A 23,910-nucleotide genomic window follows, 5' to 3' on the forward strand; every position below is an offset into this window, starting at 1 on the left:
TTTCAGTCAATGAATGGTTAAACAAACTAGTACATCCACACCACTAAATACTACACTCTGTAGTCAATGAATGAACTATTTATACATACTGCAGCTTGAATTATCTCAAGGGAAATTATGATGAGTCAAAATCTGAAATGAACATAGACTGTTGGTTCTGTGTCTACAACATTCTTGAGGGGGCACAATTGTACAACTAGTGATTTGTGGTACCTATAACTTCTCAAAGGAAACACAGAAGGGAAGGAAGGATGTGGGCATGCTTACAAAAGAGCAAAAAGAAGAATACTTGTGATGTTGAAACATTTATGCATTTTAACTGTATTGATGTCTATTATCCTGGTTGTGACACTATGCTTATAGTTTTGCAAGGTCTCTCCTGGAGAAAACCAGATAAATGTTATATACGATCTCTCTTATTTCTTACAACTGTATGTGAATATATAATTGTCTCATAAACAAAAGTGTTTGTGGATATACAACTATAGTAAACCCACCTTATTTGTAGATTTATTACAGTTTTGACCAAGCACAGCCAAAAAGAAATAAATTCCAAAAAACTTAAAAGCAAAATTTTAAATTCCCATGCATGCATTATGCAGCTCAGCTGGTATGGAGAAGCTCTCAATCAATCCATCATTATCGTCAGTTGTGCATAAATTATTGTGTGATATGCTGAATGCTTCCCCTCCCCCTTAATTTTGTGAATATATGCTCCCTAAAAAGCAACAAAGAAGTTATGGCAATCCTGCCAAGCAAAAAAAAAAAAACAACAAAACTATGTAATTTGCTTAATTTAAGTGATACAGTGAATTTTTTTATATTTGTTGAAAAGCAGCATGTCTTTTGCAAAAGTAAGGAAGCATTATAGGAAAAATGAACCAAGCATCTGAAGTACAGTACTGAATTCTATGTATCCTGAGCATTTTTAGCTTTTCCTCAATGGCAGTCTCCTTGGAATTATATATGAGTGGATACCAAGGGTCTAGTGTATTTAAAAAGAATATATTAGAGGTATAGCTATTAACCCAAAGTAAGCCTGCCATATATTATTGTTAGGCACATAAGTGTAGTACCTGCCATAAAGTAGGTGTTCATTAAATATTTGTCAAATAAGTACAAGGAAATTGCAGAAAACATGTATTATGTAATTCCAAAAATATCAAACTCTAAAAATTAAATATCTATATTTTAAGTTTTTGTGAGCATGTGGAACATGTGAAAGGATGCATAGTAAAATGCTAACAAAAATTATCATAGGAGTGGAGGAAGGGTTGGAAACAGAGCAATATAGGAAGAGATTTTTTATATGTCTTTATTTTTTATTATAGTAAATACAAAATTTGCATTTTGGGAAGAAACAATTAATAAACTATATTTTAAAATATATTTAAAAGATTTAAAAAGATCAAACAACCTAATGAGATAAAAAGCAAAAATTATGCATGGTATGAATAGGACTGTAGGATACTTTGAGTACAGTGAGTAGCATAAAATTTGCACAATGAAGCAAATACACTTATCTTTAAGGAAGTTGTGATGAGGACCCAAGGAGAAAAGAAAGCTGAGAGGATTAGGGACAATAAGCTAAGTAAGTATAAGAAACAAACACCAGAAGTATGGTCCTAGTTGTGTTTTTTTAATTAAAATTCAAATTTTCTGTAAGATAAATGACACTTAAATAAAAAAAAAACATACTGGAAGGTTATATTCAGACATAAAACAAAGGATTAGTATCTAGAATACCTCAAGAATTTCATTAATAAAGGGAGACCTGTACAAAGATATCAGTAATAGCACACACAGCAAAATAATCAGAAATAATTTAAGTTTATTAATAAATAAATATTTGGCATCATCACAGGCTATAAAATAAATGGCTATAAATGTAGCAATTTAAGGGATAATGAAGATCTGTTTATCTGAATAAATAGAACTCAAAAACATTAATTTCATATATACAGTAGGAAATATTCTGTATAAATAATTAAAAGCATCAACCAGCAACAGCATTAAAAACTGAATTAAAGGGTAAGTTCTAAATTCATGATAATTACTGTCTTCAAGGCAAGAGAATGGCACATTATAGGGAATAAAAGAGAATATTATTATCCATAATTTTTATCCCCTTAATGAAAAAATAACTAAAAGCAAGTGGAATAAAATATTAATAATTGACTATTCTGGGTGCATTGGTATTTGTGCATGTTCTTATTCTTTGCACTTTATATCAATTAGCTGCTTTTCAAATAAAAGTGTGACAAAAACTAAGATGCAAAGATCATATTGGAGACAATGGGATTTGGTTATAAGACTGATGAAATATTCCAGAGTAAGGCTGTGAGGTATAAAATACTCCTATGGAGACAGAGAGAAGTCAAACCACAAGCTCCTAGTGAGATGACCTTAATAGTTATTTGTATGTCCATTCAGACTGCCATAACAAAATACCATAGGCTGGGTGGCTTAAACAAAAGACATTTCTCTCACATAGTTCTGGAGCCTTGAGAAGTCCAAAAAGGGGGAGCGTGACAGAGACTGACTTTGCTCTCACTATAACTTTTCTTTTAAAGACACTAATCTTAATTTCATTTAGAAGGTTCCAACCTAATGACCTCAATTAACCCTAATTATCTCACAAAGTTTCCACAAATGTGTAGTTATAGTAGTATACTTTACATAATATAGTTGCTGGATTCTGTGAATGACCTTATTACTTTCCCTGGTTGTAAAAGTCACTCATGCAATGTGACCTCAGAGGAAAGGAAGTAATGATGGGAAAGATAAAGGTACTATCATGTACCTCAGAGAACTTCAGGAAAATAATTTCTTGAGAAATGGCCTCAACTCAATCCCACTTCAAGAGCACTCTTCTAAATCCTCAAAATCCTTACAGGGAACAACTTGTCCTCCATAAGAAAAACCTTTGGAAAACCATTTCAACACTGGTTTCTTCAGTCAATATCTGTCAGAGTGGAATAGTCAAAAAATACTTTTTCCATGCTTCATATTGAAGGAAAAGAATTATTGGACAAGTTAAGGGGGTGTCAGGGTCCTAACCCAATCTTACAGGTATAGTGTTGCCTAGGAGACAGGATGGCAACTGTTACCACAGCATGCAGGAGGGCACTAGAGTCACTGGTTAAATTTGCTCAAAGATGGTATCAGTTCTGGAGATCATGTGGCTAGAAAGAACGACCCTTTTGCAGAGGATGGAAAGAGCAGATAATACCACAAGAGAGTTGATAAACACTAGATGTGATTTATTCCATATCCTTATCAGAACTCCAGTTCCACCAGATTCTACTACAATGGAGAGGGAGACTATTTCCTCTCTGAAATCTGTAGCCTCAGTGCAAGCACATCTACTGTCCCAGGTGTTAGGCATTCCCCATGCTCCTAAGTTTTATGAAATATGACCCTCACATGGAAGACCTGGAGGGAGAGATGGACAGAGGAAAATGAAGCAAGAAGACAGAATGGATGTGCTGGCCCCATGGCTTCTTCTGCATTTCCATAGGGTAGTGCCAACTGATATTATAGGGTCCCTATGCTGCTCCTCAAATTAAGGGAAGGTGAGGCCTCAACTATTATGATACCACTAGTCACAGAAGGGTCTCTGGGATTTTTGGTTTGACAATTGATAGTTTGCCTTAGGAAGTTTCAAGAAAAGGATTCAATATTAAATGGCACTACTAGGACCCAAGGATTTCTGATCTGTAATCTACCGTGTAAATGGCTAATACATTCCCATGAATATAAATGTTCGTGGATCATTTAAAACAGAAAACCATAAAAGAGGCCCATGTGGATACAAGTTGATATTTGAGAATCCTGTCATATAGAGTATGCTGGTGGTAGCTGCATTAGCCAAAGTGAGAAAATCAGAGTCAATCTTTAAACAGAATCCTCCCAATCCTATTTCCATGCCAGTCTAGAAGCAACAGAGAGGTCCAGTTAATTTCCTCTCCTTCTCCCAGCTCACCTTCCTTCTTGGGGAAGTAGGCTTGGATACATAGCCCTACTAGGTCACCATATATTGTCAAACTCCCTTCTCTAATAGCCAATACTAGAAGGGAGACCAGCCAGATGACCCCAATATGTGTTCAAAGAGCTTCCTTAAGTACACTCTTGGGCCTAGGAGACCAACCAAAGAATTTTCTAGTGATAGATCTCCTACTGTATCTTGGATTACTGGAAACTGGGAAACTCAAAACACAGCAAATTTCTAAGAACTTAATTACTTCAATTTTGGATTTGTTGGACCCATCAGGTCTGTGATTTATCTTATAAACAACATTTTCCCACAGAGAAAGTACTTAAGATAGTCCAAAGTTTCATTAGCTTCTCCTGAGGCCAAAAGCATTTTTTCTCCAACCCTCTCCTTCACGGGTATCAAACCACTGCTCCATTTCTGGAGTTTTCCTCTTCTTCCTCAGTCTGTGAGAGATCACCATCTACTGCCCAATAATTATAGCTCTTCCTACTTTCCCATTTAGCAATACTGGAATGACCTGACAACCTCAAAGTCTCCTAAATTGTTTGTCTCAGGAATAGTATAGAAAACTTCTACTCATGTGCTAAATCTCAGCTGAAATGCTTAAAGTAATGGCTAAGAGCAAGTATGATAGAACCAAAAGCTAAGTTATTGTCCTAACTCTGCTATTTACTTGGTGTGTGACCTTGGGCAAGTTACTTAAGCTCTAGTTTAATTTCTTTGTCTGTAAAATGGGAGAAAGATTTGTACCCACCTTGAATAACTGGCAAGAGTTTAGGACTCAGAGCAGTGAATGCACATAGGAAACTCCATGGGACTATCTGTCATTACTTTGAGTCAAAGAACATTTCCACCAATCCCAGGAAAAGTAAGTCTACTTTCTCTGGCTACCATATGATCTGTACTGACCCAAGCTAATGCAACTGCCTGCATGTTTACATCACTGTATCCACCAGACTATAAACTTCTAGAAGGCAGCAGGGTCTTGTTAGTGCCACTCTATCTTCACCAAATAGCACAGGAACAAAACAGATTGAATTAGTTCTGTTATCATGCTGGTTTTGAAGTGCAAATTTGTTCAAATATTAGGGAACTAAGCATAATGTGAATTTCATGTTTGCTTATATGCGATTCCATTTTCCAGTGACTATATGAACACAGAAAACTGCACCCAGGTGAACTGAGCTGAGTAGGAAAACCCAGCATGTACACACCCCAAACACTTATCAGCCACCTCAGCTCACCACTTGTTATGAACTCCACCAATCTGTATCTGGTGTTAAAAACTCTTAATTTCAAGTAAGTCTCCCTCCCTGCTTCACAACAAATTCACAAGCTGCTTTCAGCACTCACTTCCACAAGGGAAACTCCAGGTCTTTTTCAAGGTAAAATATCATCTTTGTGTACATTCCAACCGTTTAACCATTTCACATGTACAAAACAATTCCAACATTTTTATTAGGTTTCTATTTTTTTCAAATGTGTTCCTGATGAAGTTTTGAAGTGTTTTTTCAAAAGCCCTGTGGTTTTTGTGTGATTGTGTATAGTACAGTGATTTTAAGGATGTCTCTTTATAGAAAGAACTGTACTGACAGTAGTCTGTGGTTGATAGCACGTAACTCTCTTCTCCACGGATAACTAAGGCTCCTAAAATGACAGTAGCCCACGTTAGATAACATAAGCTATTGAACTAGCAGCTCTATCCCACAGTTAAAAGCAATAAATTCATAGCCAACTGCATGGTAGACATTGCGATAAGCGATGAAGACACTGTGATTAATAGGAAGAAATGCCCATAACGCTTTCACGCTAGTGGGCAGATGAGAACAGTAATTACAGTACAGTGGGATAGACAATAGGATAAAGAATTATGTAGGGTCTTCTCTCCTAAACTCAGAAAGTCAGCAAAGACCTTGCAGAGGGAGTGTTCCTCTTTCCCAGATCTTTCCACTCAATGTCTTTGCTTGTCCCCTTCTCTGCCTCTTTACTTAACTTGCTGAGTTACTTAGTGCATTAGCTTTGAGCAAAGAGGCAGAGCAGGGAAGAGTTAATATGGCACAGGTGGGAGGGATAAGGGTCCTGAGAGAAGCAGGTAGAACAGCTACATAAAGAGCCCCACAGATACTGGTAAAGGTGAAGACAAGGCTGCCAACACATACTGTACAGGATCTTTCTCCAATCAAACCTTCTGCTTATGGTTTCTTCCTCTCTCAACATTTCAGAATCCATCTACTCATCCTGCCTCCTCCAACATCAGAAGTGCTTCTCCATATGCCTGTTACTCTGGATGAAGTGCCATTTCCTCCCTCTGTCACCTCCCCTCTGTGACACCCCAGGAACAAGACTCTAGTGGAATCCACTTCTAAACCGTGAAGAATGAAAGGAGACAAAGAAGAGAAGTTTCTTTTCTGGCTGCCATCTCTCTATCTCCATTGCTCCTCAGCTCCAACCTCAACTATCTATTTGGTGTTAAAGTTTACTATACCAGCATCAAATTCAAAATAATGTAAGCACCCTGTGCCCCCAAACCCACCAAGTTTTCTCCTTTCACTCTAGGCTCCCAGCTTCACACCAGGTTCCATTTGTATCCATTATAATTTCTCTTTCGTACTCTGACTCCTTGCTTTTTGGAGCGCTGGTGCCCAGAATGCTAGTGCTAGAAAACATTTAGATGTGCCCATCTCTATTATAGTTGAGAAAGTTGAGACCCAGAAGTCCCTCTCAATGATCCATAGTCTGCCCAACACTGGCTTTCTCTTCATCTACAGAAACTAAGACTGACTACTTGGACTCTGAGGGAGATCATTCACTTCAGCTCTACCCTCAGCTGACTTCCAGCTGGAGGGCTCTGGCTGTACTAGCCACTGCAGCAGTCACCAACTTCCTTAGTACCTCTTCTTCACTACCACTACCCCTGCCCTCCTCTACAGCACTTGGAGGTTTTCAGAAGCAAAGGATTCTCCCATCCTAGCTGAGGTTGTGACCTTCATTATCCATCCAACCTCTACTTTCCTCCCCCCAAGCAAAGGTATACGCCTGTGATGTTCCCAGTCCTTTACTACTCCTATATATACACAATGGATGGGTTCATGCCACTGTGACAGCCCTAAAAGCTCTTTTTGTCCTCCTGTTAGGAAACATGCCCCCATGAGCCCTACAGCTTCATCCCCTACAGCATGGTAGACATTCTACACTCCAACTCCACCTTGCTACACCCAGCTTTCTTCATACTGACAGGCATCCCAGGATAAGGGGATGCCCAGGCCTGGCTGACACTGGTGTTTGGGCCCATGTATCTGCTGGCCCTGCTGGGTAATGGGGCACTGCTGATAGTGATATGGATAGACCCCACACTGCACCAGCCCATGTTTCTACTCCTGGCCACACTAGCAGCCACAGACCTGGGCTTAGCAACATCTATAGTCCCAGGGTTGTTGGCTGTGTTGTAGCTCGGACTCCAACCTGTGGTATACACTGCCTGCCTGATCCAGATGTTCTTTGTACATGTATTGACTGCCGTGGAGTCTGGTGCACTTTTGGCCATGGCCTGTGATCATGCTGTGGCTATAGGGCGTCCACTGCACTACCCTATCCTAGTTACTAAAGCCCGTGTAGGCTATGCATCTTTAGCACTGGCACTAAAAGCTGTTGTTGTTGTGCCCTTTCCTCTGCTGGTAGCATGATGTGAGCACTTCCAGACCAAGATCATACACCATGCCTACTGTGCACACATGGCAGTGGTAGAGCTGGTGGTGGGTAACACACAGGTCAACAACCTGTATGGGCTGGCACTTTCACTGGCTGTGTCAGGTGTGGATATTCTGGGCATCGCTGGCTCCTATGGGCTCATTGCCTGTGTTGGGCTTCGGCTGCCGACCTGGGAGGCTTGTGCCAAGGCCTTTGGTACATGTAGTTCTCACATCTGTGTTATTCTTGCCTTAATATGTGCCTTATCTCTTCTCCTACCTCACACACCGCTTTGGGCATCACACTGTCCCAAAGCCTGTGCACATCCTTCTGTCTAACATCTATTTGCTGTTGACACCTGCCCTCAACCCCTTGATCTATGGTGTCTGCACCAAGCAGATCAGGGACAGGCTCCTTGAAACATTCACATTCAGAAAAAGTCGGTTCTAACAGTAATAACCATGGGGACTTGAGGTAGAAGAGGGGGACACTTGGAGCAAAGTCTGGAATCTGAACATGTGGGTTATGTTGTCTTTGTCTCATTGTGTGCACATGACCATTTTAACCACTCAAGAGATATTTGCTTTGAAGCCCATATTGGCATCAACAGACTTCAGCCTAGCCATGTGTCCTGCTTGGGAGGAGGCAGAGGCAGGAGGCTACACATTATTATGCAGGGAAAACAGGAAGAGGAGGGAACTAGTTGAGATCATGAGATCTGAAAGAAATCTCCCTTTACTGCCTGCACATCCATTATTTAAACCACATCTGCCTAAGCAATTCTACAGATCCCAAACTTGGAGACTTGGGATTGCCAGAGTAGACTGCCTCTGGAGTCAAATTTGTTGGTACTTGTCTGGAATCAAAGTCCTCCCTACTCTTGGAGCCAGATTCTGTTTCCAGCCTGTTCTCAAAGAAGAAGTTGTACAGGCTTATCCTCCACCTTCTGAGAATCTAGTCCTGTGGTGCCAATTTGTCCAGATCATGGGTTTTAAGACATTCCCAATTCAACCAATCCTCTTGTTCTCCTTCCCACACTCCCACCAGAGTCTAAGGAACTTCTTTCCCTGAGCCTGCAACTTCAGGAATTAGGAGCCCAAGTGAAAAAAATGTTGACATCCCAGAAAACTGCTGTAACCACATTACCATCTTGCCTGAAGTCAAGTCACCATGATTTCTTGAAAGTTATTGTAACCACATTACCTCCTTGGCTGAGGTCAAGTCACCATGATCTCTTGTCTACTGCCCTTTTGTGTTCTTCAGTCAAGAAAGTAAACTCTCCTAATAAAATCCCCATCAGAACTTCTGACCTGGTCCATGTCACTAAAAAAACATGTTGGTGCAATGATGAAATAGGAATATTTCACACTGCTGCAGCTGCCAGGGCACAGAGGTATTAAACAGGAAGTGTCATGGTGTTGCTTAATTAGGGATTCATTTTAAGCTAAGACTACATAATGGACTGTAAAACAAAAGGTCTTTCACACCAGCATGTTCAAAATTAGTATAATCTCATATAGAAGGCAGGGAATCATTGTAAGAGGTCAGAGAAAGCTGCAGTCTACACAGGCAGACCCAAGTTCTCCAAAAAAATTACCATAATTCAGATCACTGTCTGTGTTAGCCATGGAGACCTGCAGCCGGAAGCATCCCAGCTCATTCTGCAGGACCAAGCACCATGGGACACCACATAAAAGAGGTGAGATTTCTTTCAGTTACAGATTCTTTCAGGTCTACAATTATAGACCTGAAAAGGCAGAGATGATGCCACCTCTAGGGCCAAGTGGGTCTCATGCATTCCTTCTAAACAAGGAACTGAAGAGACAGCTTGAAAGATCTGCATGATTTTCAGGGATTTTCACAATGAATCCAAGTGAATGAGGAGAACATCTACAATCTACAATCAACACAACTGTGAGTTCAGTCATTCTCAAGACTAACTTTTTTCATGAAGTTCTGAATTTAAAAGCTCTCCAGCAGTGATTTTTGTGGATAACTGTAACAAAACACTAATCTGAATGTCATGAATTTTTATCTTTTCTTAGTGATTCTTGTTTAATAAACATATTCTGAGAAAATAATTGAGATGTGAACACATATGCAGTTAAGATATTTATTACATTATAAATTCCTGTGCAATTTTACCATGTCACACATACGTACACACCCATCACTTTTTGCCTTTTCCCTCCGATACATTGAATCATGTGCAACGTTCATAAGCAATGAATTTGGACACCCTTCCACCGCAGGAAGACTCTTCTAAGGCACCTTCAACCCTTGGTTGCGCACAATTCCAAGGTAGCTGGCTCCAAAATTATGCATTGTCCATTGTAAGAACTTTCTTCCTTCAAGTCAAAACTACACTCTTGACATTTATATTATGTTTTGAATTGAGGTTGCATACATACCTAACAGGTGATATGTCAAGAAAGCATTCCCACACTCCCTCATTCTTCATAATAACCTGAGAAAAATTAACTATATACCCACAGTTCATAACCCACAATTTAAAATTTAAAAATCTCTGAAGAAACAATAGTTTTCTTTCATAACTTTGGCTCAAATTCTAAACTCAATCATTGTGATCCTATGTATAGTCTTCATCTCATTTAGTATAAATATTTGCACATTTTATTGAAGAAAATGTCAGTATGTTTAATTACAGGGCACTGCCCTGAGTATCACTGGGGTATTTAACATATATGTACTATGTTCCCTTTTCATAATCTGAAAAATTCTCATTTCTAATACATCTGTCCCAAAAAGTTTCAAGTAAGGTGTCAACTTATATGATTATTCCTGTAGCCTGAGAAGTGAAGAGATTTGTTAGGGCTCTGTATCACTCTAAAGTCTTTACTGTCAACATATTCTTTACTGCCCAAGAGGTTTGTGTAGAGAATCTCATGTTCTCCTCATGCTCTCCATACAGGTCACCTTCCAAGGTGATCAGCGCCTCTTTGCCAAGGAGACCCCAGAATATTAATAGAAGTAAACCCCAGCAAGATATAGCCCAAACAGCCCTGTTTTGGGGCTCACCAACTGCATCCAAGTCTCAGTTGTCATCTGTCTTTCTTCAGAAGCTTTCAGTCTCAGACTCTATGAGCCAAAAGGAAAGACAGACTTATATCTTATTTCACTAATAACCCACCATTCCTGCATCTACCCCATCTACTCCCTTCTCATTTGGGGCTTCCCTTGTCATCTGTATGTGTGTCATTCTCTGCCTCTGCCTCTATCAGTCACTCTTGTTGTCTCTACCTTTACATCTCTGCCTCCTTGCACTGCCTGTCAGTTTTACCTCACATCTCTATCTCTTGTCCTTTTATACGTCTCTTCCTTGCTCTATATTTGTCTGTCTCCCTCACTCAGAATTCCTTCCTGGAAAGAATAGAGGCCACCAACTACACTAGATAACCTTTCCTTGTCAACCAAATAAAAACTGTTCTATGCAGGGTATGGTGGGGCATGCCTGTAATCCCAGCACTTAGGAGGCAGAAGAGAATCTTCAGGCCAGCCTGGGCTAATAGTGAGTTCAAGGCCAGCCTGTGCTACTTAGTAAGATCCTATCTTTAAAAAAGGTGAGAGGGCTGGGGATGTAGCTCAGTGGTAGAGCATGGTATGTGTAAGACCCTGTGCTATACTAGATAGCCCCAGCACTGCCCCCACCCCCCAAAAAAGAGCACTAAAGAACAGGAGGAGGAAACAGAAGTGGTTTCACTTGTCTTAAGAAATCTGAGGTTTCTGATGTGGTCTGTTGTGGCTTCTCTCTCATCCTTCCCATTTTCTTCTCATTTACTTCCCATTTACTGTGTACCTCCCCTACCATACACTAAAATGAGAAGGAACATGTTGAATTCTCTTTTCACCAAAAGGAAATTTAATGGTTAAAGCCAGAACATAGCAGACTTAGATTTAAATTCTAGATCCCTTATTAATTTACCATATACCTTGGGATAATTATTTAACTTTTCTGAGCCTTATCTTTCTGAGTCTTTTCTTCATATATAAAATGAGACAATAATAGTACCTACTTCAAGAGGTTCATAAAAGGATTACATAACATAATACATTCAGTATCAGGCATAGATCTTAGCACAGAAGAGTCCAATAAATATTTGATATTAATTCCTCTCCTGGAAAACAGGACCAACCCCACTGTCAACAATTTGTTCAGAGTCCTGGCACCCATACATTTAGCACTAAGAAGACCTACCTTCCCCAAGACCAATTATATCTCCTTTAGGAAATTTTCCTTGATAACAACTCTTTCCCATCACTGTAGAATACTTCTTCTCTGTGACCCCACAATGATACCACCTCAGGCAGCTGATGATAGCCAGCTCTGCAAAATAGCTCTATTCTGAGCCAAAGTGGCCCTATACGAGGAAAAAATGGCTACTAGAAAGGCTCTCTAGAGTGGAGAAGAACCACTCCTCTCCAGAAAAACTCTTAAGTTGGGATTTCTAGACAAAGACACAAGGGAGGTAACAGATAAGAGCAGGAGTAGTAGAGAAACCACCACACACAAATCAACTTAAGACAAGGAGTAAAGAAAATTATCCTCAAATTTATGTGGGTAATTCTAGATTCTTGGAAATTCTCCTAAGTTACTAAAGCAACATTATCCTAATCAGACTCATACCTTCTACATTGTCACTCCTCAGCATGGTACTCTCCTACACACAAACCTGCTTTCCACTGCACTTATAACCCACCCATTAGTAATAATATGTTAAGTCAAGCATGGCGGCCCATGCATGTAAGCCCAGCTACTTGGGAGGTAGAGATAGAAGGATCACAGTTCAAGGCCAGCAAAGGGAAAAAGTCGGCAAGACCCTATCTCAATAAACAAGACAGGTGAGGTGACACACATCTATAATTCCAACTGCTTGGGAGGCAGAGATAGGAGGATCACAGTCTGAGTCAGGCCCTGAACAAAAAAGAGTAAGACCCTACCAGAGGGGGGAAAAAAATCTAAACCAAAAAGGGATAAGGATGTGCCTCAAGTGGCAGAGTGCTTGCCTAGCAAGCATAAGGCCCTGAAGAAGTGGGTTTCAACTTAGGCTACACATTAAAATTGCCTAAGGGACTTTTAGAAGTTATTATGCCCAGTTATACCACAGACCAATTAAATCAGAATCTTCGGGAATAGGAGACAGGTATCAGTACGTTTTAAAGCTTCTAGATAATTACAAAGTGTAGCCAAAATTGAAAATCAATGCTTTTATTTTTTTCCCCAGTATAACAAAAAAAAAACCTGTACTTCCATGTCCTTCAGGACCACAATCCAACCTCACAAAGAAGTCATTTATAGGTAACTAGCTAGCACATTGCTTCAAAAAGGCAAGTAAAAGGACAAGAGGCCAGATCCTGGTTCCCTAAAGAACTCAAACTGAGAACTAGACACACATACACATACACACACAGAGCTATACCTTCATTTTCCTTCTCTAAAGCAGGAGAGAGATAACTCAATAGTATAAACCACTTCCCAAAACCAGGGAGGCTGAAGCAGGAGGACTGCAAGTTTAAGGTCATCCTAGGCTAAAAAGAAAGAAAAGGTAGGAAAGAAAAGGAGCAAAGGAGAAATGGGAAGGAAGAGAGGGAGGGAGGGAGGGAGGGAGGCAGGCTGGCTAGAGATGTGGACTCAAAAGTAGAGCACTTGCCTAGCATGTGTGAGGCCCTGGGTTCAATCCCCAGCACTAAAAAAAAAAAAAAAAAAGAAGAAAGCTATGACCCACAGGCAGTAATGAGGCTAGAAAAGTTACTGTCCTCTCTCTACCTAAGACTCTATAAGCTGGCAGGACCTCTATGACCTCATGCTGCAGTAGGTCATGGCCCAGGGCCTGGGGTCTCATCTCCCTGGGGTTCCTGCAGCAGCCACTGCCCTCCCTAATCCTTCCCACACCCTACCATGTTGGTTAGTACACCGCATCTACTAACACTGGATGAAGCTGATGCCACCTGGACTCTCATCAAGGATAAGGTGAATAAAGTAAGGAAACTAAAGAGGGAGTGACAGTGTAACCTGTATGGATCGGAGCAGTTTGTGACTAGGAAGGGGTGGGAAGTCAAAGATAATAGTAACTAACATTTATTCAGTGTTTGCTTGTGTCAGGCACTGTGGTAAAGTGCTTTGCACAAACTATCCAATTTAATCACAACTGTAAAAACAGTAAGTTTCCTTAAGAGAAGTGGTAAGTTTAAGAATAGGATTTAGGAGGTCAGGAAGGCTTCCTGAAGAGTAATATTCTAGCCAGGAAAGGAAGAATTAGTCACACACACACACAAAGGGAGAATAGTAGCTGAAACACAGAGGTACATAATAAACACCTGAACAAATTAATGAGCAGATAGATGGGTAAATAAATAGCATACTAATTAAAAAATAGAATGTACGTAAAAGCCAGGAGAGGAAAAAGAAAAATATCTGTTTCCAAATTTGAACAGTCATCTTAAAGCAGTGTCCACGAGACTGAAAGCAGCCTTAATAGGATGTAATTTCCATTCCCTGAGAAGCTGACCACAAAAGCCAGCGAAGCAGAAACAGGAGAGCCACGGTCTTCCCAAGAATTAGAGTAACTGGTTTCAGTAGTGCGTAAGTTTGGACCTGGGCTGGACCAATTAAGTAAATGGGGTTTTCTATCAGAAAGCTGCATCATCTCTGAGTCTGAAAAAAATTCACTATGTATTTCAGTGGAAAATCAGGGCAGAGGTGTGCAGCACGGTGATATATGGGAAGTTCAAGAAGCAGGGCAACTTTGGTTTCTTGTCTCCAGAACTGCTAACAACTTACTGGTACTTTTAAGACATCTGGCTAAATAGCATGTGATTCAAGAGGCCCTCCCACCCCAATTCAGAATTCAAACCAAGGTATATCCAGAAAAGTAATCTAACATCACTTTCCTGGGCTGCTTCTGAGAAACAAATTTATAGACCTCTAAGGTCCATAGAACTTCTACCCAAAAGTAGTTCAGTAGGAGCAGATGATGATGATCTCAAATGGTGACGCTCCCAAAAACAGTCACCTAGCAAAGAACTGAGCAATAGAGTTTTAATTTTATTTTAGGATAATCACTTGGGCTCACAAACATAAATAGGAGGGCCTAGCTGGGCAATAGCAGTGGTATACAACTGTAATCTCAGCACTCAGGATGAAGGCAGAATGAGTTCAAGGTCAGGCTGGATTACATAGCAAGACCATGTCTGTCTTGCTCAAAAAAAAAAAAAAAAAGAGAGAGCAAGCCTAATAAGCCTCATAGCAAATTAATGCCTACATACTAGGAAAGAGCCTCCAGCAAATCCACAAGACTCACTCTTTTAGCAGAACCTTGAGCAATAAGCACCAGGTATTTTGAATGTCACACTCCTGTCAGAGGGACCTTTCTGGGAAACATTCCCATTTTGTCCTATTTGTTCAGGATCCTAAACACCAAAGGAGCAGTTAGGGTAGAATTCTGAGATTATGTTTGCTGGCTATGCTTTCATTGTCATGGGGCAAAGCACTCCACTCAAAAATGCCAACCCACCAGTGTTCTACTTTCACTCCTAGAAACACAACTGGCTCCTCTCAGAGCCCTGTTCATTAGCATGGTGGTCCCACCCAAAAAAAAAAAAAAAGTGCCATGTCTCCTTGAATGAAAGGAAAATAAATAACACGAAATTCTTCCATGCAGATCAAAAAAGAGCACGTTATTTTCTTGATCAGATGACAAGATGGTAGTCTTCAAGCAACTTCACTTGCACAAAGCACAAACTCGATTCTATCCGTTAGCTGCCCTCCTTTTAAAACTAGAGGGAAACACTTCCAAAAGAGTTATACGTGGCAAGAAAAAAAAAAAAAAAAAACCAGCTTTAGGAAACCATTGGGTAAATTCTACCAAAAAGCCAACAAAGTGGGCAATTCCATCAGTATGGGCACAGACAGGCAGGATTTGAGAGATAGGGATAAAGAATACAGAATTTTAAGCACTGGGCTCAAAAATGAAAGACTCCTAAAGGAGGTTCTTATGTGTACCCTTGCTCCCTAGGAAATTTGAGAGCCAGAAGTCTTGGCCAATGAAATCATGAATGGATTGAGATCATAATACCTAAGTATAATTACTAAAAGAGGATTTTATAGGGTTACCAGTTATCTCCACTGGACTACCAACACTGCACCCCTAAACAAAAACAAAAAAAAGGGATAAAAGATAAGGGACCTGGAGTCCCCAAAAGCATACTGGAACTAACACTACAAAATGAAGCCTCAAATTCACTAATAGAACTATCCCCTGCAGCTAGAGTGGAACATATACGCTAAAGGGTAACTGACAGTATATGGACAAAGAATGAACATTATAAACCTATTTCTGTGTACCAAATCTGGGCTAGTGATATTAGCCATGTAACCAATCATCTAGGAATGATCTTAGGATTTCTTTTTCCATACCCCTTAAGAGACCAAATTCTACTAATTCTAGAACCTAATTATCTCTAATATCTCAACCCCTCCTCATTATTTTAGTTCAGGGATTCATCATGTTTTGCCCAGAGTGTTACAATACTCTTAAATGATTTATTTTCCCTTACTTTATGCCTTCTTATTAACAATCAACTTTCTAAAACACCTATCTGGTTCTGTCCCTTCTACCTAGAGCCCTTCAAAAGGTTTCATATTACCGTCAGGATAAAATTCCATCACTTATGAAAGTTGTACACACAGGCCTTTCATAATTGAGTTCCCATATGCCGTTCCCTCTTCATACCTTATATGTAAGTAATACGAAATTGTGTGTTCCTAAATATTCCCCTCATGCTTTGAAAGTTGTTTTTTTCACTGACTGTCCTTCTCTCTGGAAAATGGTCACATTTTCCTACCTGGTTAATTCCTTCAAAGCTCAAGTATTGCCACTTAGAAACCTTTGGTCTTCTTCCTATCAAAGACAAAGGCTGTTAATGACTTCTTGTCTTCTTCACACTTTGTGTTCTATTATTTTACGTAGCTGACTACTGTTTGCATTTTTGTCTTCTCCATTAGCCTGGGCTATATTAGGACAAGGACAAAGTTTCATTCTTTTATGTATCCTAACACGTAGCAAAGTCTGGCACATAGTAGATATTCAAGGTTTTGCTACAGGAGGGAACTGGGAGATAAGCAGGAAGTATAAGTCTGGGTGTGTGGAAGAGATGGAATTGAACAGTGAATAATGGGAAGATCAACCTAGAGTATGCTACAAGTTAACTTCTGACCTTAACTTAGTCTCTGATTTATGAACTGGCCACTTGCAGGTCATCGAGGAGCGCTTTGGGTCCAATGTAGTGGCAGTACCTTTCTTGTCGGATGCAGCCTGCTATGACCTACTGGGCGTACTGGTGAAACAGTCCCGCCCAGCTCATACCCGCCTGGCTTTGCCAGGCCGGCAGGGTCGGAGGGCACTGAAGTCAGTGGGACCGCTACCAAACCTTCTAGAACAGGCAGGGTCTGATGGTGCCTTTGCCCACTGCACTCGGGAATACTCACCAAATGGCCGAGCTGAGATAGCCTATGAAGAGATGAGACTGTTAGATGGGCAGCCCTGCTGGATCCGCCTACATATGGGTGGCCTGCGCAAGAAGGTTGCCTTCCTGTTGCTGCCACCAGGGCAGGTAAGCCTACAGCAGACTCTTCCCTGGCTCCGAAGCACCCACAGCATCTATGTCATCTACCAGGTCTTCTCCTGCTCCTGGCTGCAGCTGGGGTTGTTGCCTACAGCCCGTGAGCCCCAGTTGCTCCGGTTACAGCGGTCATTGCCTGTTGCCTTCTCTTGCCTCAAGTTTTCACTGCAGCCCAAGGGTGTGTTGGGACCACAGAAGCCTCTCACCAAAGACCCACTGCCCCATGGGGCCAACTGGGTCAGACCCAACCTTAGCATCATGCCAGCTCTGGCCCCCACATCAGCACCTGCTGATACCCCTGAAGTTGCTGATGTGCCCCTACCTGTCCCAGCCGCACCTACACCACCTCCCCAGGAAGGGCCAGAAGGCAGACCAACAAGATTCTCCTACAAGGGCCGAAACCCCTTCCGGAGGGGTCCCCAAATGCTGTCAGGTACTTCTAGGGGAAATGAAGATAGGAGGGATGGGAGGGACAAAGTGGAGAAGGAGGGATATGGTATGGGGACCATAGCCCAGGAACGTGTGGGGTATCCAAGACTATGCAAGGACCCTAAAGGGGACGGAATGGGGGAACCAAGGGAAGGTGGGATGGAAATATGGCCCTGGTAAAGGGGTGGGGATAGCACAGAAGACCAGAGGGAGGGACTAAGGAGGAAGACCAGGGCATGAGTCAACTGTGACTATCCCCAACCCTGGCAGAAAACTGGCTCTTCATCCCCCGCGGCACCCCACCAGGAGCCCAGGGTGGGGGCCCCGGGGACCCCGACCGGCACTCCATGTCCCTGCCCCTGCTGCAGGGTCTGTCCTCGGAGTTCGACAGCGACGACTGAAGCTGAGGCAAGAGATGCAGGGGGCAAGGCCCCCAAGATCTGACATAGGGATATTGATCCCCAATAAACATCAGCTGCTGCTCCCCCAAACCATCCTGGGCCCATGGTGCTTCTTCCTTCTAAGGTCCAGGAAAGGGAGGGAATCCCCACTTTTTTCCCTAGGCATCAAGTTCTCTCACCTAAGGTCAAAAGGAGTATCTTAAAACCCTGTAAAATACTAAATGATCTCCCCATCTAAGTACAATCTTTTTGGGGACCCCATAGATAAAGGGTGGGAAATAAGAATGAGCACAGAATAGAGATTTCCCTTTTATACATATTGCAACAAATTCTTCATAAAACATTCATCTGAAATAAATTAAAAAGTCCATTTGCCACTGCCTCCAAACATAAAAAGGAGCCTGTGCCCTGGCCTTAGCCCAGGTTGCCTCTGGCCCTGATTGTCCATGGAAGAAAATTAAGGGTTGAGGGGCCCAAAGCCTGAGATAGAAGGGCCAGATCCCTCTTCTGAAGTATCCAACAAAAAAGGCGAGGTGACGGCATGGGCCTGGGAAATGGCAGCCAACTCCTTGAGAAACTCAGGGAAAATGACTGCACAGTAGACAGCGTTCTTGACTCGCAGAGCCTCACCTTGGCGCTCAGGGGCCCCACCCCGAGGAAGTAGAACTGGAGTTGAAGCCCCAGGGGAGCCCCCACCTAGGCCAAGTCCTGCTCCGTCTCGCCCAGGCTGAAGGACCTGTGCCGCTTGCCGGGCCCTGGTTGGACTGTGTGCATGCCGCAGGAGTAACTCCCCCAAGGACGGCCTCCGGCTCTTCACTGGGAATAAACAGGGGTATCAAGAAAGTGCTGGAATCAGGGAACCTGTCTTAAGTTCGGGTGAACAGATTCCCCCACCCTACTAGATCCTTGGACTTCTCCACTAAGATTCTAAGAGAATAGAAGGATAAGATAGACCAAAAATGAATCTCAGGTTCCATTTCCTATCTCATCTCTGAAGATGACTGTAAGGACTACAGAGGGAAGGTGTTCCCTCATTCTAATACCAAAATGCTGCCTTCTTGGCTTTCTGCCCTCTACCCACCCTCTCTGCCCAACCATCATCCTGAATCTTAACCAATCAACAACTCAGCCACTTCATTCCCAACTATGACTCCTTCCTTTCTTCTCCATACCCCCTTCACCCTGAGGAATTCTCCTCTTTCCAAACACTACTCTGCCACCACCAAGGTATTTCTCCTCAATCCACAGCCATGTCCTTACTTCATGCTTCCCATCACCCTCCCTACGAGTCAATCAATTCCACCTTTCCCTGCCTATGTATAACACTCTGACACACACATCCTCTGCTCCTTCACTACTCGTGAGAGCTATATGTGCAATCATAACTCAGGGACTATTTCAATCCACTGACCCTCTAAGATATGCTTTCTTGTACCACCATTTCACTGTTTTATCAGTCCCACCAGAACCTCTCCCCAACTAGCTAAGGCCAGAAAACTTCCTATCAACTTAAGACTCAAATGAGCTATTTAAACTACTACCCTCTAATTTTTCTGGCAGATTTCTGGGTCTAGACCCATGACCACTAGAGCTAGCCTAGATTCTAGCCTCTAGATCATACTAAGTTTCTATTTCCTTCCTCTAATAATAGCTGCAGAGATGCTATACAGATCTATTAACTTGGCATTCAGAGACCTTCACATTCAGGCTCACACTTCTCCTCAACCTCTTCTCAAACTCTCCATACCCCACTTTGCTTTTGAATACACACCTACCTTCCTGGAACCTAATAGGTACTTACTGTGCCTGTAGCTCCCTATGCCTACATTTTGCCCTCTCTACCCTTTTTCATCCTTTCTTGTTTAATTTTGCTATCTTCACCTCTCTGGGAAACCCTCTAATTTGTCCTCCACTGACCTCCTATTTTATTGTCCTTATCTCAACATACTTTAACAATTTCTTTCATGTCTTCTATCTCATACACTAACCTGTGAGCTTAAGATCTTAGACTGTGTCTTATTTACCTTTGTATTCCTGGCTCCTCCAGTGACCTCAGTGCTAGAATTGCAGAAGCAAGAAATAGTCAACAGTACTAGCCCATCAGGAAATCATGCTAAGGAACTTCAGCAGAGTCTTTATGGCTAAGCAATAACCCTTACGGTACCTTTTCCCCAATCCATACACTTTTCTCCTTCAGTCTCCATTTCATCACTGCTCTCACCTATATTCTCAGCATATCATTTATCCTCCTACTTCAATTAGTAAAGGATGACATGAAATCCCTATCATCCCCCTCAACACTTCACAACTCACATGTCACTTCCTCCTTGCTCTTTCCTCTTTGCTCGTTCCTCAACTGCCTCAAAAGGAAAAAAAAAAAAAACAAAAAACCTTTTCAAGTCCAAAGTTAATCCTTTTGTGGTGCTGTAGATCACATTATTTCTACCACTTTATGGATCTTGCTCCCCATAACTCTCCAGATCATATGGTCTTTGAACAAAACAGAGATCACATCTTGTACCACCCTGACACCTCTGTACCAAAGATAGTAACTAGCACCTATAGCAAGTGCTCAGATACTTGGCAAATGAAAAATGAAGACATAAAACTTCAGAGTCATATTAATTCTTCCTCCTTACCCTCACAAATTTCCTTCCCATATCCATCTTATCAAATGCTTCCTTTCTTTCCACTTCTCTAATTCAAACCTCCCTAGTTACATTTGCATTATGAAAGAAGCTTCCTGACTGTTCTTCCTGACTCCCCTTCTCCTAGCTCCAATTCACCTGTGCTTAGGCATCTTGCCACTTCCAAATTTAATAAATCCCAATGGTTTATTCACTACCTAAAAAAGCTCAATTTCTACCCAGCTCAACATCCACTCCAAGAACCTATCTCTCTGCCAAACCTTTCCAAATCTCAACCTACTTGAAATCCTTGGAGGCTTTTAAATCCCCTGCTTCAACTAAACAGTCCAGGATGTCTTCTGAGCAAAAGAATAAAGACCTTCCATTCCTTTGTCTACCTAAGTCCTACTCATCTCTCAAGGGCCATGCCAAATGTCACATCCTTTATTAAGCTCTCACAGTATCTCAACCTAGGGACTATTGTGTCCCCTTGCCTATCTCTTAAATCCTGAAGCAATTTTTGCTTATACTGCTGATTGGGATCTTAACTGATAGAACTATGTTCTACCCTCTATCCCAAAGCCTAAGGACAAACATGAAGGCTCGATTTTCTACAACTCTACAGTTCCTGGCATAAGGTTTCATCTTTAATAAGAACTCAATTACCCTGGACTAATGGGGTATCTAGTGAGGGTAGGAAGGGAGTGGTGGGGCAGGCCTCACCTAGGGGATCAGAGCGGCGGGGGGCAGGTCCTGATGTAGGACCCTCAGCCCAATCCAACTTGCCACGGGCAATGAGGTACTTCTTGGCTTTGGATAGCAGTGCTGGGAAGTCTTCCTGTGAGGCCGCAAAGCTCTCAATCTTATTCTTCACAGAGCCCAGCACCTATGAAGCACAACTTTATGACATTTCTGGTGGCTCTAAACTGACAGCCCTTTCTAGTCCCATTGGGCCTGTTCCCAGCCCACCCAGGGTCTCTCCAGCTGCGGGCCTGGCCCACCATGGAGCCTGGACGCACCCATGCATGCATGCATCGCACACCTGCAGCAGGGACTTGACACTGGGCTGGAAGACCATGTTGGTGTTGAGCAGGAAAGAGCGGAGCAGGGGCTGGGGGTGACAGGCCAGCTGGGCCACCAGCCCCGTCAGCAGGAAGTTGACATAGACGGAGTTCTGCAGCATGTTCTCGAGTTTGGCAAAGAGCACAGCCATGAAGGGGCCTGGGGAGGGGTGGGCACAAGGATACAAAGCCTGAACACAATGCACATCGCACGCATTCTTCCCCAAAACAGAGACCCCCCACAAGATGAAAATCAGGTGTCAGTGTCTGAATATGTTTAAATATCCTGTGACCATCTATTCTGGAACAAATTAGGTGTCAGATACCATATGGACCCTAAGAATCCAGATGCTAGCCTTACACATTTGAGCTGAAGAGTCAGATCTTAGGCTTTAGAGTCACAGAGATCTTCCTGATTTCAGCTTTACCCCTTAGTAGTTATGTTACTGGATAAGTAAAAATTCTCTAATCTTTAGTTTCCGCCTTAGTAAAATAAGAAAATATACCTACCTCATAAGAGGATTAAGAAGACCAAAGAGCTATCAATATAATGCATTAAGTCTAAGATCTGGCAAATTTTGTTTTCAATTATAACAATAAGCTACGTAATATTTCTCAGTTTTTAAAGTTTTACCCACAAGGCACAAAAGAAGAAAGATTAGGCAGAGAAAGAGACTAGGACCAAAATGCAGAATTAGGTTCCACATAAGACAAAATAACACTAAATCTTGTCAGAAAGAAAGAAAAAACTGTAGCAAAGAAAGAGAACATACAGTTTATATTTAAAGTTAGAGAATAAGTCTTCAAGGGACCAGAGAAAACATGAGCTGTGCCTTTCAGAAACTGGAAATCAAGAAGGTAGAATAAAATTTATAGTAAAAGGACAGTTTACTTCAGGCACACAGTAACCTGATTCATGAGATTCTCTGGAGGGAAAAGATAACAGAAGGGAATCAATCTTATCTACTGGGAGAAATGGCTTCAACAAAGACATATCACCAGCTCTGATACTCTACAACCATCACAGTCTTTTTTATCAGAGATTTTGAGAGGAAGAGAATATATCCAAGAGCTGTATCATGAATAAAGACAGGAGAATGAGATGGGAAAGAGGTAGTAAATCCTGAAAAAGACCTTAGAACATCTGCTGTAGGTGCTCATAACTGGTCTCAGTTCAAAAACAATTCTAGCTTAACATGGTCATAAGATAACCCAGAACTTTGTCCTCTGTCCCTCTCATTTCCTGGGTATATTTTATAAGAGATAATTCAAAAAGCTCAGATGAGTTTACAAAACAAAAAGGACAGAAGCTTCAATTAATACTTCAAGACTGTGGTAAAATTTGTACTTCATCTCACAGAACTGAGCAGGAAGCAGAGTGATCACTAAATAAATTAAAAAATATTTTTTGTAAAGTCTATAAGAAAAGGAAGTTGAGTCCAGAACTGTAGTCCCAATGCTATACAAGCAGGATAGTCAGCACTTCCCAGGCCCTATCAGAAGAAACTGATCACGCATAAAAACTTGACTACAAACAACTAGCAGATAAGTGGCTGCCTTGGTCAACTTAAATATGCCATGAGCCAGAGAGGATAATACTAGCGAAAAGAGGCCATTTGTTGACTTCTCACAATGTGCCAACATTGTGATTTACATACATCAATGGCAGAGATAATATACTAACTTAAGATATGCCTAATCCAAAGTCTGTGGTGTTGGCTTTAGCCACTACAGTTCATCCTGGAGATTATTTTTTTTATTTTTGTTTTTCCATGCACATGGCATGGATTAGAGCCAGAGGAAGGCTTATCTGGGTCTTAAACAAAAAAAAAGAAGAGCTAGCCCAATAACTCAAGTCACGACTAGCTACAGGGGCATCCTGGAGAACCCTAAAGGGCTTATCTGGTGATCACAGGCCCATACTTCATCACTTGACCTCAAAGAGATATCTCAACTTCTTTGCTTCTATCCTTACTACTATTATCATAAATCCCTAAAACATTTTTATTGAATAAGAAGGTACTAGGACAGTGGACAGAAATTTGAAATTGGGCCTTTCTTTGAGGAGG

General features: G+C 41.6%; 3 protein-coding genes across 15 annotated transcripts in view; 2 read left to right on the forward strand and 1 right to left on the reverse strand.

Moving 5' to 3' along the window:
- Window positions 1-7,173: 7,173 nt before the first annotated feature.
- Or52w1 (olfactory receptor family 52 subfamily W member 1) lies at window positions 7,174-8,134 on the forward strand. Its single transcript, XM_020184840.2, is given in 2 exon segments — window positions 7,174-7,938; window positions 7,940-8,134. Coding segments are annotated over 2 exon segments (960 nt in total).
- Window positions 8,135-9,766: 1,632 nt separating this feature from the next.
- Window positions 9,767-23,910, reverse strand: part of Fhip1b (FHF complex subunit HOOK interacting protein 1B) — a 32,342-nt gene continuing 18,198 nt past the window's right edge. For 8 of the 13 annotated variants that reach the window (XM_074084633.1, XM_020184831.2, XM_020184828.2 and 5 more), the window contains 3 exons: window positions 21,823-22,001; window positions 21,504-21,666; window positions 15,514-18,969 (listed from right to left, as the gene is read on the reverse strand). In XM_074084633.1, coding sequence (XP_073940734.1) covers window positions 18,611-18,969; window positions 21,504-21,666; window positions 21,823-22,001 — 701 coding nt within the window. In that variant the 3' untranslated portion in view covers window positions 15,514-18,610. The other 5 variants (XR_012451019.1, XR_012451017.1, XM_074084665.1 and 2 more) reach the window with 5 other exon arrangements.
- Window positions 13,602-18,153, forward strand: C1H11orf42 (chromosome 1 C11orf42 homolog). Its single transcript, XM_020184833.2, has 3 exons — window positions 13,602-13,673; window positions 16,958-17,756; window positions 18,023-18,153. The coding sequence occupies exons 1-3, from the start codon at window positions 13,602-13,604 to the stop codon at window positions 18,151-18,153; spliced, it is 1,002 nt and encodes a 333-aa protein (XP_020040422.1).

Source organism: Castor canadensis, chromosome 1 (genome assembly GCF_047511655.1).
Source record: "Castor canadensis chromosome 1, mCasCan1.hap1v2, whole genome shotgun sequence".
NCBI lineage: Eukaryota > Metazoa > Chordata > Mammalia > Rodentia > Castoridae > Castor > Castor canadensis.

Coding starts and splice junctions, on each gene's coding strand:
- C1H11orf42 (XM_020184833.2), top strand. CDS start 13,602: ATGTTGGTTAGTACACCGCATCTACTAACACTGGATGAAGCTGATGCC. Junction 13,674..16,957: donor GGACTCTCATCAAGGATAAG/GTGAATAAAGTA, acceptor GGCCACTTGCAG/GTCATCGAGGAGCGCTTTGG. Junction 17,757..18,022: donor GGGTCCCCAAATGCTGTCAG/GTACTTCTAGGG, acceptor CAACCCTGGCAG/AAAACTGGCTCTTCATCCCC.